At 43.2% G+C, this 20,073-nt stretch overlaps 1 protein-coding gene across 13 annotated transcripts in view; it reads right to left on the bottom strand.

The window, feature by feature from the left end:
* The window catches only part of BCAS3 (BCAS3 microtubule associated cell migration factor), a 301,404-nt gene that overhangs the window by 97,504 nt on the left and 183,827 nt on the right, over positions 1-20,073 (bottom strand). Inside the window, exon 24 of one of the 13 annotated variants that reach the window (XM_054647216.2) lies at positions 2,867-3,015. The exons of the other annotated variants lie outside the window; for them this stretch is intronic. Coding sequence (XP_054503191.1) covers positions 3,011-3,015 — 5 coding nt within the window. The 3' untranslated portion in view covers positions 2,867-3,010. Of the gene's footprint in view, positions 1-2,866; positions 3,016-20,073 lie in introns of those variants that run through there. 13 annotated transcript variants of the gene reach the window in all.

Raw genomic sequence — 20,073 nt, 5'->3', positions numbered from 1 at the left:
CCACTAAAAACCCCTGGAAATGGAACTGAACTTTCCAAGGCTTCCAGTGGAATTTGTCTTGGTTCAAAAGACAAGCACCTATGGAAGGGCTGGGGGAGGAGGAGGAGGAGGAGAAGCTTCCAGATAGAGCAGTGAAATTCCATCTGTGCTCAGGCTATGAAAACAGAGCGGCCAAGCCCCCTCCCCACCCCAAATCCAGGGAGGGAACTGGGAATGGCCCCAGTCAGGAACAGGGAGCTGCTCCTCCCCATCTGGGAATGCTTCACATGGAAGCAAACTCCAGAAATTCCCAAGAACTTTGCTTTGCACCTCAGAATGGGATGTGCTGCCCTGGATGGGCAGAATTTTGGGATGCAGAGGGTTCTCAGCATGCCCCATCCACAGGGAGACAGATTCACCCTTCCCCTGAGGGAACCTCAAATATCCAACTCCAAGATAATAGCAATAAAGATTCTTAATTAATTTTAAGGTGAATTAAACTGCAGGACAGCAGCTCAGGAGCTCAAACACAACATTTCCTGCTTTCCATGGGAAATGAGGACAATAATAATGAGCAGGTTCCTCCCCATTATTTTTTAGACTGTCAGTGTGTTTACAGACAGTTGGTCACTGAGATGTCAGGGAAAAACGCAGGTTTTGAGTCCAGAAGAATGGAAAGGCTGGTTCCCAAACAGGACAGCACATTATCCTATAACCAGACCAGAAATTCCTTCCTCCTACACCTCTCCCTGCCTGCAGAGAGCTCAGCAGCCAAAGCAGCAACACAGAATCCAAACCTCCACAGGAACTCTTCAGCCCCAGCCCTGCTTGCAGAAGCTCAGGAAAGTCACCAATTTTTTTTTTTTTTCCACCTGAGATTTGTCACTTACAAATGAGGAAACTGTCCATCTTAGAGGAATGTGCTTTCAATGGGTCAGCTCATATAAAAATACTGCTTTTCTCTTTGGATGATGATGTTATCACCTTAAATCTGGACATTGCATTTCACTTTCTCTTTAAAATGATCTTGCTAAGCAGCAAAGGGACCCAGCAGCTCCCATTTACAGGTCACCTCAGGTCTCCTGAACAAACTATGCCCCAGGGTTTTAGTGAAACTCAGGAATTCCAAAAGCAAAGCACATTGCCCTTAGCACACAAAATGCTTCTGATTCGCAGAATGACACAAATGTACAAGAAAAAAAAAAAGGATGTCTGATTATTTTTTGTAATGGATGGCTTTTAGATGGGCAGAACACACTCAGGCATTTCTTAAAGCCCCAAACCACGGGTGATTTCCAACAAAGGCCTTGTGTGAAGTGCTGCTTGCTTATCACAAAGACTTGGAAAAAGAATTTTCAGGGGTTGAACTCTGAGTTTTAACCCTGGACAAAGAATCAGATGCTGCACAAGTGTGTGCTCCTTAGTCCTGTGGTGCTGCCACACTGCTGATCTTGAATCCTTCGGATTGATAAATTTGTGTGAAATTATTTGACATTTCAAAAGATAATAAATAAAAAAGGAAAATGACACAACCCTCTGAGTAAAGTCCATGGCACAGTTTGCCTGTTTAAGGAATAAGATACATGAAATCTTAATTAAATGTGGGCTTGCAATTTAGGAAATTACCACCTCCATCGATTACCACTCCTAATGAGACATTACAATGAACCATGTGGACAGTCAAATTCAGATGAATAATACAGATGTTTAAAAAAATCACTAAATCTCACGTAATTTAACCTGTTTTACTTCCCACTTGCATGAAGAAACACTTGTGGTTTCTCCTTCCCTGTCCCCCAGCACAGACTGGCTTTTTTTCCCTGCCTTCCCCACCTGGAAATGAGCCAGGGATCATTTACAGACTTCTGAGGTTTGCTGGGGCACTTTCTGAGGATCCCTTTGGAAAATGGGACCACATTTCAAACCAGAGGGACGCAGGTAGGAGCCTTGAAAGAACAGGCCAGCAGCCAGAGTGGTCATCAGTAATTTTTGTTTAAATGTATTAACAACATAATTTAGAGCATTCACATCATCCAAGCATCCCCCCCCGTGCACGGGGATTTGCAGCCATTACATCTCATCAGCCAGAAAGGACCCACATTTCTGACATCAAACAAGCAGTAGACAAGGTCCCAAACCCAAATGTCAGCAATAACCCCTTTGCCCCAGGCAGTCCCACAGCATTCAGGGAGCAGGGGCACATCCCAGCTCTCATCCCTGGGAGCTCCGTGGTTTGGGACTCCAAGCAGCAGCGGTGGGAAATGCCCAGGCTGATCTCCTCTAAGAGAGGCTTCATCTGCTGGGGGGCATTACAAAATAGCAGAGATCAGTCCTGCCTGATGCAAAGGTTAAGTGATAAGAATAACATTACATAATGTACGACAAAATGTTAATTTACAAGACTCAAATGGAGGCCGGGACGTGCTGCAAGGCAGCAGCCCCACGACGAGAGGGCACGGATGAACCAGAGAGGTCTCAGAACACTTCTGTCTCTTAGGCCATTTTTGGTTTATATATTTTGTTTCACTCGTTGATAATCTTACAGACAAGGGAAACCATGCTGCTGGGGAAGTACTAAATCACACCAAAAGAGCTAAGGTTTTTAGATGGAACAAGAAGCTGATTACACATGCACTGAGTATACCAGTCACTAAGCGTTCCTGGATTGCAGGGATAAGATACTCTCTTTGCTTATTACTGCCTCCTTGATCCAAAGAGATTTAAGCAACTGTTTTCAATTAGATGTTTTTAAGCTAGTAAAACTACATCCATAAAGACATATTTATAGAACAACTTAAAACGAGAAGAATTAAAACGACTGCAAAACTGATGAATTCCATTCCCCCACCAACCCTCCCCCCCCACCCCGAATCATTTACTGACCATTAACGAGCAAAAAGCACTGCAATTTTAAGAATTAATCCAGTGTTGCAAAATTAAATCAGATACACTAGGAGGGATAATGACAAACTGGTGGCTCCAGCGTTGTCAGTTTGCGGGTGATACAAGTTCAAGTCGTCTGTGCTAGTGGTCACTCTGTTGGAACAAACATGAACATAAAAGGGAACATTAAAAGTGCAGCAGCACCAACTGAATCAATTCTGTCACTGAGGGTGCAGGCTCAGAAGTGGCACAGGGTAAATATTTTGTTCTGTATTTTTGGAAGGAGCTGCCCAGTTCCACGACTGCGAGACCTCAGCGCATGGAAATAAAGGAAGAGGCAGCAATGGAAGTAAATGAAGGGACAGAATCTTCATTTCCCTCTCAATTCCAGAGCACAAGGGCCTGGCAGTGTGGCTTTGCCACACATGACTGCTTTCAGCCCCAGGAACCCATGAGGAATATTCTGAGAGCTCTAGGAACAAAACTGAGCTTTGATAGCTCCCATCCGACAGCTGCTTAAACCAAATTTGCCTAAAACGCTCTGCAGCATGTGACTGGAACTGTCTGCAGGATGAGCGGCCTCATCTCTGCCCCTGGAGGACACAGAGCCATGGCAGAGGTTTGGGATGGTCACAGCCACCACAGGGACACCCTCACCTCTGCCACAGCCACCAGCTGCTCATCTCCCTTTCATACCTGCCTGGCCCACGCTGCAGATCAAATAACAGGTAAGGAAAACCCCACTCCAGTCCTGCCTCTCCTCCTGCCAAATCCATCTGAAAAAGCTCAAGGCATCCTAAATTTTATCTTCCCTAAACTTCCCTACAAGCTCAATTTGTTCCCACCTAAGCACATCATCATGAAAACAACAGTGGAGTGACTTGGAGATGCAAATACATCACTTAAGCAGATATTTTATACATTTAACACCCTTCAGAATCTGGCCATAAATACAAATGGATGTTACAAAGCATGACCCAGAGCCTCAGTCTGTCACTGTGGTCCTGGCCTGGGCACCTGGGGTGATGGGTGCTGTGCCCTGCACCTGGGAACCTCAGGGAAGCACAAGAGACATTTTATTTTCCCTCCTTTTTTAATTTGCAGCTTACATCTTCTCCATGGGCAACAGAAGGAAATTTCAGCCATTATTTTGGGTGATTGAACCCAGAGTTACATACAGGGAATGTTTTTAAGGGAACTCTTCAACCCTGAAGGAAGGAAGTGCCCTTTGGCTATGCAGGACCTGGCCTGTGCCCAGACAGGTGGGATAAAAACTGATTTGGGAATAAAGGGAAGGAGACAGGGAGGATTCAAGCAGTGACATAACCTGTGCAAATGCAGGCTGGTTTCTGCTCCATGATGTTCAAGAAACAGCTGCAGTGATGAATTCATCCCTTAAACCTCTGTATTGATCCTGCACAGACCAAACCTACAGGACAGGCAGATCCTCACACATGTTCTGGAACCACTTTGTGCATCCAGATGAGCCTTGGGATCATTCAGGCTGGGAAAGACCTCTAGGGCCATGGAATCCAACATCAGAGGCATCATTACATCAGATTCCCCCTACTGAATGAATGTGCCTCTGACCCTCTGACTTCTAATTTGTTTTGATCACCTTCAGAATGTGTTAACAAACAAGATTATAAATATTATTTTTTGTTCATGGGAAATTGAGGAATGATCAGGCCAAACCACTGCTTTTCATTCACCCTCTCTGCAGGGTAAAGGATGGCTGCTGTGAGCAAAAGCTCCAGGATAAAACCAAAAGCCAAGTTTCATACAATTACATCCAAATTGGCAGAGCCAATCTGGGAGCTAGAAGGGAACATAAAAGCAAGTGAAATAACATGGACAGAGAGGCAGCAAACAACCTTGCCTAAGGCACAACACTAATGCCAGACTGACTTCAAAGCAGCCACTGAACCAGCACAGGTGACAAACAATCTGCATAAAAATTACTCTAAAGCAGCACTGGCTCCTTTCCTTCCCTTAGTCCCTTCTGCTCTTGCTCATTTCAACTCTTTTTTTTAAATTTTAGGCATGGAACAATGTATATAAATGAGAATGCAGCATTTTGGCTACAGGTTTCCTCAAATAAACTGGGCTAAGAGAAGCCCACCACGTCCAAAGCTTCACTCTGCCTATTTCTTTTTGCTTTGCTCATTGTAATTTATAATGAACCTCTTCCACAGTAAGCTGACTCAGGGAAAAACCACTCTGAAAGGCATCAGCTACTGATGAATTGTTTTTATTAATTAAGTTAGAGAAACAAAAACCACAGTGGCTTTCAGTGCTGCAACTTGCAGCAGAACTCACAAGCTTGGAGGCAGAAAGTGTGAAAATCACAGCTCTGCTCTGAACATCTCCATTTCTTTACTGAGGGGCTGAAATTCCTGAGACAAGGGGTTTTTCCCTCTCTCAACCTAAAGATTTGGTCCTTTGAGCAGCAGCTTTGGACTTAAGAAAGCACCACAAAAGCCGCTGCCTTTACTGCATTAAAAGCTGAAATAATGGGCATTAGGCAGAAGTGGCTTTTATATACCCTGATATTTGAGAGGTTCAGCCTGCACAGGGCTTTGCCAGGGAAGAGTGGATGGAAGAATAGAGTTAAGAAAAGCATTTAATCCTGCTGACTTCCAAAGACCTTTGGATTTTCCTTTTAAGTTTTAGCAGCCAAGAGATTCAAGTTTTATTTTCCCTCAGAGGCTGAGGACATTGAGGAGAATCTCTGGGTTTTGGACACCCCTTGGTCCTGGGACATCACACCAAGGAAGGTGGAGCTGTCTTGCTGGGACTTCTTCCCTTAAACATGCAGCTGGTGGAGAAATTAATAATTTTTAATAATAAAACTTTGGGATTCCCTTCTTTAAGCTAGACTCCTCTTTGAATAGTGACATTTTATATCATGAGCCTTTACCTTTGGCCATCAGCTCTTCTTCTGCTCACCCACTCACCACTATTTTATCCAATCTCACACATCTCTCATGGAAAGAACAAAAATACCCTAAAATTTGCACATGCAATCAAAAGGAAGGTTATTCACACAGTTAGGACATGCTTTTTCATGCACTGCTGGTTACTGGAAAGTTTAACTTTTGTTAGAGGATAGAAATAAAACAAAACAGGAAAGTGGATATTTTTCTTACTTATTTCAAGTGTACATATTTTGGGTAATTTTATTTTTTCCCTGTGACACAGAATAGAGACTTTTCTTGGAGACTGTAATAGCCCTCAGCGTGTTTTCCACCAAGAATGCAAAAAAGAAACACTTTTGCTGGAGAAGTCATGGAAACTGGTAAATTGAAGACACAAGCCCTCATTGAAAACCTATAATTTTTTAATTAAATTTACATGTCAGTGGATCTTTTGAGCTTGGCCCGTGTGTTTTTTATAATGTACATTTCTCGTGCTTTTTCCCATGGGTGTTTCTGCACTATTTCCAAACGGGGATTACTCAAGTTGAAGTGTGATAAAGGGCACATTATAGTTATATTAAGCAAAATAGGGAGGAGAAAGCTTTTCCATAGTGCAAAGAAAGCTGTTCTCCAAGCCTCATTTCTGGTAACAAGCAGAGCAAGGCAACCACTCAGCTAGAAACTGCTGCCATCAAACCAAGGCTTTGTCCTGAGCAAAAGGGGGGATTTATTCCATCCTATCCTGTTTTCTGCTGGAAATTAAAGGTTGTTTGCTTCAGAATCGTTAAATCTTGCTCTGGGGTATCACGAAAAACACGTTGTGAGTAACAAAACCAGGGGAAGCTGTGTGTTGTCAGATTGTGTGCTGCTGTTTGGGGGTGCAGAGGGATTTGGGTTCCCTGCCCTGCCCAGAGGTTTCACAGCTCTGCTGTTCCTCTTCACAGCTGCCCTGAAAGATGCAGGAACCTGCTCAGGAGCACTTGTCAGCAGTGCTGCAGCCACAGGGACAGGCAGCAGCTGCATGGGGAAGGGAAAGGAAGGGAAGGAAAGGAGGGCATGTCAGCTCAGAGCTGCAGAAAAGGTTTTTCACAGCAGCTATTTGCAACCCTCCAAGGAGCTGCAGAGGCTGCCCATTAAAACCCTGTTAAAACACTTCTGATGTTGTCAGCAGTGGAGAGCTGAAATAGCACAGTGATCACTGAGATACTATCTGCCTCAAGCAGTTCAGTGGTACTGTCAATAATATGAGCAAGAAGGTACAAGATGAGCAACAACCTAATTCCTGCATCAAAATTTCATAAACTCCCTCAGCTGGCAAACACTGGAGATGTGGGCAAACACAGGCCAGCCAATAAACCACCCAGGAAAGATGACCTCAGGTCTGGAATCTTTCCCGAAAGCTTTGAAGCTTTAAGTTAATTTACACTTTGAAAGCCAAGCAGGGTGATGCTGAGGGGAAGGGGTGAGGTGATGCCTCTCCCAGCAGCGCTCCCGAGCTGCTCCTCAGCTCCCACTCCTGACAGAGCCCAAGGAAAAAACACAGCACCACTTTTAGGCATCACCCTTCCAAATATCCCAGGCTGGAGTTTCTCCCCACTTTTCCCTGCTTTAATTTTTGATTTATCTTCAGCACTTATTCCTTGGGATAATTTCTGCAAGTGTAGTTTTACCAGGTAGGAAAACTTGCCACTTCTTGAGGAAAGCTCCTTGTTTGAAAGCAGAGCCCCTGATGTGGCAGGGTGCTAAAACTGTGAGTAATGACAGCAGGATCATCTCCTTCTCTGCTGCTCTGTGCTGGTAAGGGCTACTCACAGTGAGTAATGGCTGGAGAAGCAGGGCCAAGGTGAAGAGTTATTTATAATGCAGTAGCCACTGAGTAAGAGCTCAGCTATGAATTCACTGCTCTGGCTACAATTTCGTGAGAAAACAAACAGAGCCAGCTTCTGGTTTTCCACTTTTAAAAGTTATACACACGCTGTAAACTAGCAAAAATTACTCAGGAAGGATTGGGGTGGTTATTTCTAAAGCAGCCATAGCAGGGATCAGGGGGATGTAGGACAAGCAGGGATGCTTCAGTTCCTTAGGTGCTTCCTCAGGGCAGCTGTGGAAACTCCTAGACTTGACTTAAACCAGCCTCAGATGGTTTTATGCAATAAATTCCCACTGCAGAGAGCCAAAAGTCAGAACTTGCTGGAAATCAAGCAAAGACTCAGAGTGTCACCTGCTCAGCAGTGCTGGGGTTAGGGGCCACAATAATCATCCACTTCTTAATAGGAAGTGACTGCGCCCAGGGTCTCAGAACCAACTCCTGCATCTGCACACATCCAGCATGCCCAGGAATATTTCTGAATTGTTTCTGTCAGCCCAGAATGAAGCAAAGGAATAGTAACATAGTTGGGCATTAAAAAAAAAAAAAAAAAAGGATTGGGAAAACACTGGGATAACAGGATCAAGCTCAGCACTCCTGGATTTCCTACACAGGAACATGTGATTTCCCAGAGCACCCTGCAGAATAAATGGATATTTTCCAACTCCCACACTACAGGTCATGACTTCCTGGTGCTAATTTGGATTCTGCTGAGGAACTTTTGATGGACTGCAGGTTGGAGAGCAAGGCACAGCAGAGGCTTTGGGCTGGGCACTGTGCATTTGAAGGCTGCCCTGCAGAAAACTCTGGTTTTCTCCCCACAAGGACCCATGGCTCAGATTTGGGATGGAAGCAGACACTTGGAAAACCAGAAGGAACCATTCCCCAGTTTGATTCTGAATTTTAAACCCAAAAGGGATGGGTTCTTAGGGGATTTTTAAAGCAACTGCCAGCTTTGTGATCTGCTGGGCTTCCAGTTTGGAGTGTCCAAGGGGGTTATTTTCACCCTGACACATGAGTTATACATCAAACTGAGCTCTCCCATCATTTTGGCAGGGAGTTGGTTATTTTAGTGCCACTGAGCCCTTTGCAAGTGGCCAAAATTCCTCTTAGACAAACCCTGAGCTCAGACAGAGCCACCTGAAAAGCACATTAAAAACCTACAAATCCTAAAACTAAGTATCCTGTACTTTTTACATGTCTTATGAATTTAACAAAGTCGTCTTTTCCCCTTTCCTTATCTAAAATAAATTAAAACCACTCAGTGTTAGAGAAGGAATACAAAGAGTAATGACAACCTCTCTCACCAGCCTGAAGTTAAATACCTGCCTTTGTACAAGTGTTCCCCTCCTTTTATGAGCTAAATATTGTGGCACCAGAGCACCAAGAATAAAATTACAACCATTTGAGATGAGTGTAACTTTTACAAGAGTCAGATATCCCCAACAAGCCGACAGTCAATAACCCAGCACAAATTAACTCTGGCAAATAATAGGTGTGCTGACCCTAAATTCATGAGGCAATAAAACCTACCAACAGCCTGTTGTTTTTAAAATACTCAGGCACTTCTCAAAGACAATATAGTTTTTGTTTGGGAGCAAGAAGATCATTAATTAGGAAAGCTTTTAAAGGAAGTTTTAGTATCATTAGCAAAAGCTAATGGGAAAATAAATTAAGTTACAACATCTGACACCAAGTTTGGAAAAGAAAGGCACTAAAAACCCAAAGCTGCCTTACATGTCCCAGGAATAGCACACTTCCCCACAGACCTCCATAATCACAAAAAAAAAAAATTAAATTTCCTCCATTTCTTGTTGCATTTTGAGTTTGACACACGTTGCTGCCAACACACTGCAGTCCCAGAGACAAAATCTGGACCAACTTTGTTCACCCCTCCAACTCCACCACAGTGAAAATACACTTAGAAACACAATCTAACAATCTTTTCTTCCCAATTTTTTTTTTTTTTTTTCTGACAGCTTTTCAAGAATAATAAAACTCAGGTAGAGCTGTCCTGTTGTGAGTTCCTGTGCACATTCTTATTCCTTAAAGGAAAACAAATTCCCTAAATTTTTTGAGATTCTGTTAAAAAAAATAAATTAAATAATACACCATGAAAGGTGGCCTAAAAGACTTTATGGCTTGGAGGAAAGTTTTCTTTTCCCCTGCCCTGGATGCTTTGCTCAGAGACGCCACAATGTCTGTCAAACAATTGTTGCACACGAAGGAAGGCACCTAATGCCACTGTCCATTATTTCAACCATGTCAGCTGAGGACTTATGAAAGATTTATACCTATTTCATATTAAAACTATTTAGTAAATGTCACACAGCACAGCAAAAAAACACGGGCACGTTATTGAGGGGCAGCAGGCTCAGCACAGAGCTCTGCAGGATGCCCAAGCACAGCAAACACTGCAAGCAAAGGGTTTGTGTGGCCATAAAACCCCTCAGTGACACCTTTTTCTCCTTTTTTTAGGAAAACAGAAAACTCAGCATTTAAATATTATGTCATTTAAAAAGGAAGGTGTGCAGTAAGTAAAATTAAATATTAATAGCATTAAAAAAATGTGGGAAATTAACTGAGGCAATTAAACCTGCAACAGTTCAGGACATCACACCCCTGTTCCTGGACAGGCTGCCTAATGTAAGCACAAGATGCATTTTCCTCTTCCCTTTTGCTTCAAGCTTTGCTTCCATGAGAAGTCAAGTAATTAACTTGCCAGGGGAAGAAATTTTCCTCTTCAATACCTTTACATTTGTGGAAAATTAGAGAAAATGCTGCTGCCAGCCCCAAAGGGAAGATTTTTGTGTGCAGCCCACCCCTGCCAAGGCCACCTCAAACACACCCTGAGCTGCTGCTGGCTCTGCCTGTCCCTGGGATGCACCAGGGCCCAGGTTCTCCTGCTGGGATGCAGTTTATCCACAGGAAATAAGAAGGGAAAATTCATGCTCAGCTGCTTAATGGGAACTGACGTGGCCTCTCCTGAGAGGGAGAAACTTTGGATGTCAGGCAGGTTAGCACAGGGCAAGCAGACGGTCAATAAAATATTCAATAAAGGACTCTGATATGATAGATCTAATATTGTGGAAAAAGCCAGAAGTCTTTTTTATATTTTCTTTTCTTTTTTTTTTTTCTTCGGTGATGAAACAAGTTTAAAATGGTGGTTAAAATGGTCTATACAATATTAACCTCCTAAAGCTTGAAAACAATTGTGGCTGGGTTTTGAACTTGTTAGAAAAGGTAAAAACAACTAAAAGCTTGTGTAGCATATGATACATTTCTGGGCACAGGCAAAGTGGGTAATTCACAATAAGGGCACTGCAGCTTTTACAAAATCTGTTAAAAATTATTTCAAAGCCAATCTTTAATTAATGAAAATAAAAAGAAGAAGAGCATCTGCTGATCACAAATCCACAGGATGCTCAGGAAAACAGGCACAAACCTGCCCCAGGATCCCAGCACAGATCCTGACCCCAGTCCCAGGGCTTGCTCCTCTCCTCCCCAGCAGATTTAACCTGCTGCTCATTTTCCCAAGCAGGATTCCAACCAGATTTCCCCTCTGAGCAACTCTTCCAGCCCAGCTCTTCCATGCCCTGCAGTTTTGCCCCCACAGCAGCAGCCTGGAGGGGTTGGTAGGAAAGCCCCAGAGGGATCAGGGAGCAGCCAGCCACGAGCAGGGAATCCCTGCAATCATTCTGATGAAGCTAAATCTTGGGAGTTTACATAAAAGGAAAATTAAATCAAGCACTGGAGTGGATTGGAAAGAAATGCACCAGGAGATGGATAAAGTTAATCACGTTTGGTGGAGGCTGATGCTGACCTACTCAGCCCTGCCTTGGAGATCCCCTGCACTTGCTGAAGTTTCATTATTTGAGAACACAGAGCACAGGGGGCTGTGGCAGCTGCCCTGAGTTGCTGCAGGATTTCTGTGTGCAGGGAAATCCCCCCTCAGCCCTGCAGCATCACTGCTGGGAATGCAGGAAAGCAGGGCCGTGGATTCTCATCTGGGGGCTCCCAAAGTCTGGTCCTGTCCTTCAGACCCTGCACTCAGGGGAAAACTTCACCTCAGTAAAACAGTGAGAGCAGAATTTCACTGTTACATTCTAGCAGGGAATCACTGAGGTTGGAAAAGCCCTCTAAGATCATCCAGCCCAACTGCTCCACTGCCAAAGCCACCAGGAACCCACGTCCCCAAGCGCCACATCCACACATCCTTTCAATCCCTGCTGGGATGGGGACTCCACCACTGCCCTGGGCAGCAGGGCCAGTGCTCTGACACATTCACAGCAAGCCCCAAAGTCTCCTCAGTGGCCTGGCAGGAGGCAAAATTCTGGCCCACAGGAGCTGCTGGGTGTTTTGGGGATGTACTCAGCCCATAGGGCCCCATGTTGGCTATGGCAGTTCTAGCTGACATTTGTAATTTAAGGAATTGAGTTGTATTCCTCAAAATGCAGTGCTGGAGCAAATGTATTCTTTTAACTCCTGCTTTAACCAGTATCAGCTACACAAACCACACAGTCTCCTGATGAAGGAGCAAAAGATTAGGATATGAATCTGTCAAGTTTGGAATATTTTTTTCTGTATAGCTCTGTTAAGTAACTGAGGACAGTAACGCCTCAGTATGTCCTGAGAATAGCTCATTTGTTCTTTATTTCAGTGTCACAGAAAAGATTATTTGCAACTATTCACTTCCTTACAAAATATTCAGATTCTTCAATGAAAAGCGTTTCCCACATTGTGGAGCCACCCACACAGCTCCATTTGAACGTGAATGAAAAGCTCTGCTTGATGCTGCTGAATATGTTAACCTCTCCTGGATCCCCAGCCCTGCTGAGCCACTCTGCTCCTGCATCTGCACAAGGAACAGCCTGGAAAACAAGCTGGATTCTGTTGATTTCAGACAAATAAAGACAACAAAGGCATCAGATGATTATGACTGAAATATCCTAATCTGTGCCCCAAGTTGTTTCATTTCTGGCAAACTGAATTTCGGCTTACTAAGAATTAATTTTAATGTGCAACACATCATAGTGAGTAATGGGATATGAAACATTTTCCCTTCTACTTTGGGCTGCTGGTGTCAGCTTTGCCCAGCTTTAACTCAATCAGAAACCATCACCATTTAATGACCAGTGGCCAGTGTGAAGCAGCCTGGTGGTTGAAGTCCTTTCCCAATCACACTGTCACAATTAGCACTCATAGAGCAACCTAAACCAAGTTTTTGAGGGAACATCTGTTCCAGTCCTTGTGTCTTTGTTAGAAAAGTGCAGCTTGCACTGTAGTGCTGCTGTTTGAAATGTCACCTTGGCTTGTCACCACCCTGCCAGCCCACCAAGCTCGTGTGTGATGCCCAGGGAGGGCAGGGCAGGACACTGCTGGGTACAACTACAAATTCCAACTCCTTCTAAACCAGCAAAACCTCCTGTGTGCTCCCTGCCATTTAATAAATGGCTTTAAACCTGAGCTCCACCTCTGCTTTAGGCCTCCTTTGCACGAGGATCTCCCTGTGGGCACACCAGGGCCACCTGCCCCTGGTGCTGTCCCCTCAGAACATCCAACACTGAGCTCTTCCACGTGCAGCCACCAGCCTGGCACCTCCCCAGCAGCAAACATGGACATGGATGGCCAGGATGAACCATCCAGAGTGTCCAACCAACATCAAACCACCCCTGGAATCTGACCAAACGCTCTGCAGTCTCCTGTTCTCCTGAGCACAGCTTGACCTGGACATCAGCTCCTTCCAACCTCCATTTCCTCCCTGTTTTCCTGCTTTCCCTACTCACACATCCCTGAATGTGAATCCCAAGGAGGTGCACGAGGCTTGGGTACCACTTTGCCCTTCCATCATCCCATTTCACTGGGAAATCTGACTCTCCCATCTGTCCCTCCCCTCCTGACGCTGCAGCACCCGCCCGGCTCCTTTAAGGGATCACTAAAAGAGATGGCAAAGCTCTGGAGAAATTCAGAGGGGAAAAAAATAAAAAGGGAAAAAAAAAAAAAAAAAAAGGAAAGAGAAAGAAAGAAAGAAAGAAAGAGTTGCTCTTCTTTGAGAGCTGGCTGGAGTGCAGAGCTATCTTCATAAATAGACAGGAAACAGAAAAGACTAATGTTGGGCAGATGACAGATCCCTGAATTCAGTTAACTGGCCTTCAAGATATGAACTGTTCTATTAAACATAGAGGCATTATGTTGGTCATCCACTTTAAGCCCAAGAGTGATTAAAATGCTGGCAGAAAATAAAAACTGGCTATTGAAGAGCTTGCCCTGAGGTCCTAATTTCAAATCAAATTTTACAGCGCCGCACAGGAACAATGGCAGCCCAGTACTCCAAGTCTTCTTTTTGTCACTTTGTACAAAGAAACCCCCTCAAACTCTCTCAAAGAACAATGGCCCCTCTAGATTCACAACTACGCCAAGAATGGGCTCAAACCATACAAAAACACATTTTAAAAATACATTTTACACTGCCCTTGACATTTGAGATAAATAGAAGCCAATGCATTGCAATTCCAAGTATTTTTTATATCCTTTCACAATGTGAATTTTTTATTTTCTGCAGTCTACTTGATCTTTGACATTCTGGCCTCTGCAAGTGAAGGACACAGCAGAGCAGTCAAAGAAATTAATTATGCAGATAATTACATTTTATTAAAATGATTACTGTAGCAGGGAACACCACAAACGACAGCGACATGGCCCTGGCCCCCTGAAGAAATCAAGAGGACACAAACAGTTCACTTTTAATTGAAAAACTTCTCAGCTATTAACATTTAATTATCTGTTACCGATATATGGCACTAAGTTTAATTAGCATTTTTCCTTGCATCAGGTTGGCTCCTCAGTTAAAAATCCTCTCTTTTATCCTCTGAGCTGCTGCAGATTCCCCCTTCCTACAGCCCAAGTTTATTTGAATTTGGCAGCCTGGAAACAGCCAGTTGTTTCCTAGTGAACAGCACACAGGACCATATGTTTCAACATTTAAGCAATTTAGTATCAGAGGTATAATTCTGAGTGTCCTTAGCAGAAATTGTACATTAAATGCCCAAAGGATGGGAGCTCTACAAGAGATCCAGCCTTTTTTAGCGCTTTTCCCATAGCAACAAAACCACTCCACACTACTTATATCATCCCCTGGAACCACAAGCATGTGCAGAGCAGTGTGAGCAGTGCTCTCAGCAACAAGGGACAAGCAACTGGATCATTTTCCTTTTCTCCTTCCTGCACCTCTCTGCCATCAGGATTCATCCCAAATTCCCTCTGGAACACACCTGTGGTCAGGACTTGTACCTGCTTCCTTGATGTGGGGACATCTATTTGATAAGAGATCATTAATCAGAAATTTCTTTTGCTAAACACCTGTCTTGGGTGGTTCTCTTCGTTTCTGGGGTGATGGAGATGAGCAGAAGTGTGGATTTAAATCCAGACATAGCACATCCAGCAGGATGGTGCTGGTTTGTCTGCTCTGCTTCTCCTGGTGTCAGGTCCCACAGCCTCCAAACTGCACAGGAATATTTTAAAAGCATATTCAGAGAGGGACAAAAAACTCAACAAATCCTGAGAGGGCTCACACCAGTGAATCCATCAGCAAACATTCATTGTGCTAACCACGACAAGCAGGGAAAAAAAAGAAGGAAAAGGCCAATCCAAGATGAAAATTCAGAGATATTTGCTGGTGGGAGGGCAGGCACAAAGCAGGGAAGGAGCAGTTTGTCAAGGACTGGGGTGAATCCCTGCTCCTGTGAGGGCCCTGCAGCTCTGGGGGTCGGGGTGAGCAGGGGCTCCCTGCCTGTCCTGGCACACACCCCCAGCACTCTGCATTCCACACTTCCCTGCCTCTGACCCCCCTGCTCAGCGTGGGCTGCCTGACACTCACCCACTCCTCGATTTCCCACACTGAGCCTGACCAGGAAATCGAGTTTTTCCAGAAATCAGAGTGCAGGGAATGCAGGACTGCCCTGCCCTGGCAGCCAGGACTGGCATTGCTGCAGAACACTCAACATGGCTTTCATTTCCCTCCTTTTATTTTTTTTTCCCCATCCCATATATGGCTGGGAACTGAAGTAAATGTTCACTTTCTTGAATTTATGTAATTTGCATGAAGTAAATAATAATGTACTTCAGTATTCAAACCCCATTTCCTCCTAGCTTTCAACATAACACTGGCATTAAATAACAGACATTACATTAATAATTATAATTTCTAGACAAAAAGTGTTTCCAAAGTATTTTTCATCAGTCTCTAAAGCTTGTTTTCTTTTGGTGAAGGTTCTTTCTCTTATGTTGACTTGGTAGCCTGGCACAGAAAATTCCCTTTGAATGCCTGAGTGATTCTGAGTGATTAAAACAAGCAAACAAACCCTCCAGAAATAATTCCATTTGTGGGTATTTCCTTTAACAGCATTAATAATCTAATGCATTTAAAAGGAAGATTTAGAATTCTAATTCACTTGTATTTCACGGGATTAAAAATGCAATATATGTAATATAGCCAGAGGACAGAAACAGAACCAGAGCAAGGGGGTATTTCAACAATATCCACTCCTGTTGTGCAGGAGCTCAATGTCAACACCTCTCCAGGTCATTTAAATTTTACTTCACCAATAAGTAAAATGTAAAGAAAACATTGATTTTTCAGCTAGGCCTGAAAATATGCATTCAGTGGGATAAAGCTGAAAGAACAAACTGATCAGGACTGAAAACCAAACCGAGTTCTCATTTGGAACGAGATTTAAATCTAATACCCAGTCCTGAGTGACCTGTACAGAGGACACGACCTGCCCTTAATGTCTTTACCTTTTGCACCATCAATTGCCAATTTACAAAAAATATTCCATAAAAGAGCTTTTTTTTTATTTCCTTACTCTGAAAGCCAGAGAGAAATGATATTTCAGAACTAAGAACACTGAAAGGGACTTTCTGTAGGGCAGTCTGTCTGTCCTGCTGGTGAAACCAGCAGCACTTGCAATAGAAATGATAAAAATAGAAAATAAATGCAGGTTTTAAAAGGAAAAGAGGGAACAGAGAGGAATTCCCACTCCTGGGAGCATCTGGGTACCTGGGCACGAGGAGCCCTGTGTGCCCTGCCCAGGCAGCCCAGGTTATTCTTGTCTCCTTTTTCCCTAGAAATTCCACCCTGACCCTGAGAAACTGTCATCACAACGAGGCCATTTCCATGAAACATATCTCCACTGTGAAAACATTTAATAAAAACATTCCCATCCCATTCTAATTTTAATTTGCACTAAGTTTCAACGCAAAGACCAGGCACAGCTGCCTGATTTCCTTCTCCAAAGCATCCCAAGTTTCAAGTTCCCTGCTCAAAGCATCAAATTAAATCTGTGGGACTTCAAGGCACATGAGGCAAATTAGCATTTAGGAAAATTAAGCTTTTAATGAAATAAAAATGCCACTTAAATATTACTGGACTCTTTGGGTATATCTAATAGCGAGGGTACTAAATAAAGCCTTTATAAGAAAAAAAAATGCACACTGAGGGAAAATAGGACTGTTATTTTTAACACTGATAATTTTGTTTAAAAGAAGATTCCTTCCTGTGTTTCATCATTTTACGTTATGCTCTATTATAGAAACTAATGTGGGAAAAAAAGTTCAGAAAAATCCAGGCCCAGAATATTATGGAAAAAAGAACCACCAAATGTAAAGGTCCTGTAATATTTGGTATCTTCAGATTTTTCTGCACTGGTTCACATGACCCCCAATTTATTTTTAGAAAGGCAGCAATTCCCACTTGGACACGGTGCAATACCTTGTACCCAAATGTTGCTTTGCACAAATAAACCATAGAAAGTGTTGACTTAAAAATAAAACATTGGAAAAGGAGAAAGTTTTTTTCCTCTGCGAAAATTTCCGGCAAAGCTGTAAACAAAGGCAGGTTTGGCTGGGTGGTTGAGTGGCTCTGCTGAGCTGTTGAGGATGGGGAACATATCAAACCTCACAGAGTGAGGAAATGTTTGTAAAACAGTTAGTAAATCACAGGCAGCGAGGTCACCGCGTTTAACAGCGGGGGCCACGCTCTGCCAAAACCCCAGCTGGGGAAGGGCGGGGACGCCCGGCTCCTTCTGCACATCCCAAACCTCACTTCAAAATCAACCCCAACTCTTGGAAAGCAGGGAAAACCTACAGGGTTTCCAAGTGGGGAGCTGTGCCAGGATGACACACTCATCAACTGGATCATTTCGACACCTGGTTCTGTTTCACCCAACAGAGCTGTGAAATCATCAAGAAATTCTCTGGGAGTTGATGCTGCCTGACCTTTTATCTCAGGGATGGAGCTCTGAGTTCCTGCTCTAAATTCCCACACTGAGACAACCCCAAAAAACCTGAGAACTGGCACAGGCAGAAGGTGAAATCATGGATTTTAAACACAGACACTACAAACCCACGTATGAACAGCATGAGTTTAATTCATCTGGTGCCAAAAAAGCCAGGAATGGTTATTTGGAGCTGAAAAGTTGTCATGCAGTCACTTCATAATATGGAGAGATTTATGGAATGACTCACCTGCTACTGTAGGACCCAAACCCTGTCCTGGTGCTGGCAGGGAATGCAGAGGAAACACTTGAGCACACACTTGACTTCAGCTCTCTCATGTTTGAAGTTAAGCATGGACCTAAGTGCTCTCCTGGACTGGGGCCTATATGCTGAACAACCATGATAAAAAAAAAAAAATTCCTTCCAAATTTCTTATATGTAATAAGAAATGTCTTATCTGTGTTAAAATGCTGGGGTTTAAATGACAGTTTATGATGAATTTTGTCAGTGTCCTGCTCCTCTCCTCACCACACTGTAAGATCACACTATCAGGAATTAGGGAAAAAAAGTTGGTGTGCAGTGATGAAAACAGTTTTTGCTTTTTGAGAAGAACCCATGGGGCACTACTCCTTCCTTTAGGTGGCAGAAAAGGGACACTGCAGTTGGAAGAAGCACTGTTGGTAGGGGAGAGATTAAATAAGAAATAATTTGCTCAGTGCCTGTTAAACCATAGGCAGGAACTGCCCCATGAAGCCAGTGAAGTTCAATAACAAAGTTAAATGTTCTCCTGCTTCCTACTGGAGGAAAAAGAAGGAATATAGAAATTTTCCATTTGAGGGGGGCAGTTTTTTCTTTTACCCTTTCTGCTTTGCACTATGAATTCTTCCTTTTGCTCTCACTGTTTTTACAAGGTAAAAGTTTCAGTTAAAATGACTCCTGAATCCAAATTCTACATCTTTTGGACAAACACAGTGTGGTTAAAAGGGTTTTCCTTATCACCAACCCAACCAAACCAAACCCTTAAGAATTTTTTTTTGGTGTTTTTGGGGGTTGGTAAAGATTTCAACTTTGCCAATAAAACTCACACTGCCCTTAAAGGCACTTCCAGTCCTGCAGCCACCACTGAGTTCCACTGCCCCCTTTGCCAGGGGGCTCCAGTGCAGGTGTGCATTTGAAGTGTCAAGGAAAAGGAAGGAAATGACTTTAAGCTACACTCAGGTTATTATTTTCACTGGTTTTGCTGCTTCAAACCCAGAGATGACTACTAAGGAAAAATATTCACAGTATAAATTTCATCCAGGGAAGTGCTAAAGACTAATTAAGGAGTGAAGTTACATTTATAGGAGACTTGTAAGGATCAACTTAACACCAAATAATAAAAAACTGAGGCCAACATTATATAAATGCACATGGCAAAGCACTCATTCTCCTGGCACTACATTCACAGAAACAGGAGTTTCTATGTGAATATGATCATATTTAACACAAACTCTACCATCAATGCAACATTAGGAAATTTATCCTAAAGGCAAGGAAAAGGAGAACACCAGAGGTTAGGTCAGTACTCCATAAACCTGAGAGTGACTTAAAATAATTAAGCCACAGTAGTGCAACTTCAATCATTTCACCTGCTCTGTTTTAAGAAGAGAGACTTAAATGGAAAATCCTACAGGGAACTGATGGACCTGACTATTAATTAACCAGTCCTGTATGTTGAACATTTCCATTTGGTTAATCTTCTGGAAAGGAATTACTGGTTCATTTTATGAAATCTTCTTATTTACTCATTCCACGAAGCTTTGGGCATGTCTGCTACTGTGTAGTTTATTTTTCATTCTTTTCTTCTTCTTTGGTCCTTCCTGGGCAGGTTTTTTGGTCAGTACTATGGATCAGTTGAGCAGTTCAATGAGATTAAATCAACAATATGTTTTAAACTGCCAGTACATAAGTTAAATTTTACCTCCCTTAATCCATCTTATGTGCTTCAGAATGTGCTCCAAGAACCAGAGATATTAATTAACAGACAATAAATGCCCTATTTAACAGCCACAATGTCTGAGGAAAGCTCTGGCTGCCTGATATGATTCTGTTCAGCACACAACCCTTCCCTCCACGCCTGCATTTGGGATAATCTTGGATATTCATCTGGGA

Source organism: Agelaius phoeniceus, chromosome 20 (assembly GCF_051311805.1).
Source record: "Agelaius phoeniceus isolate bAgePho1 chromosome 20, bAgePho1.hap1, whole genome shotgun sequence".
NCBI lineage: Eukaryota > Metazoa > Chordata > Aves > Passeriformes > Icteridae > Agelaius > Agelaius phoeniceus.
Note: the sequence above shows the minus strand (reverse complement) of the source record. Positions and strands in the feature narration are given on the sequence as shown.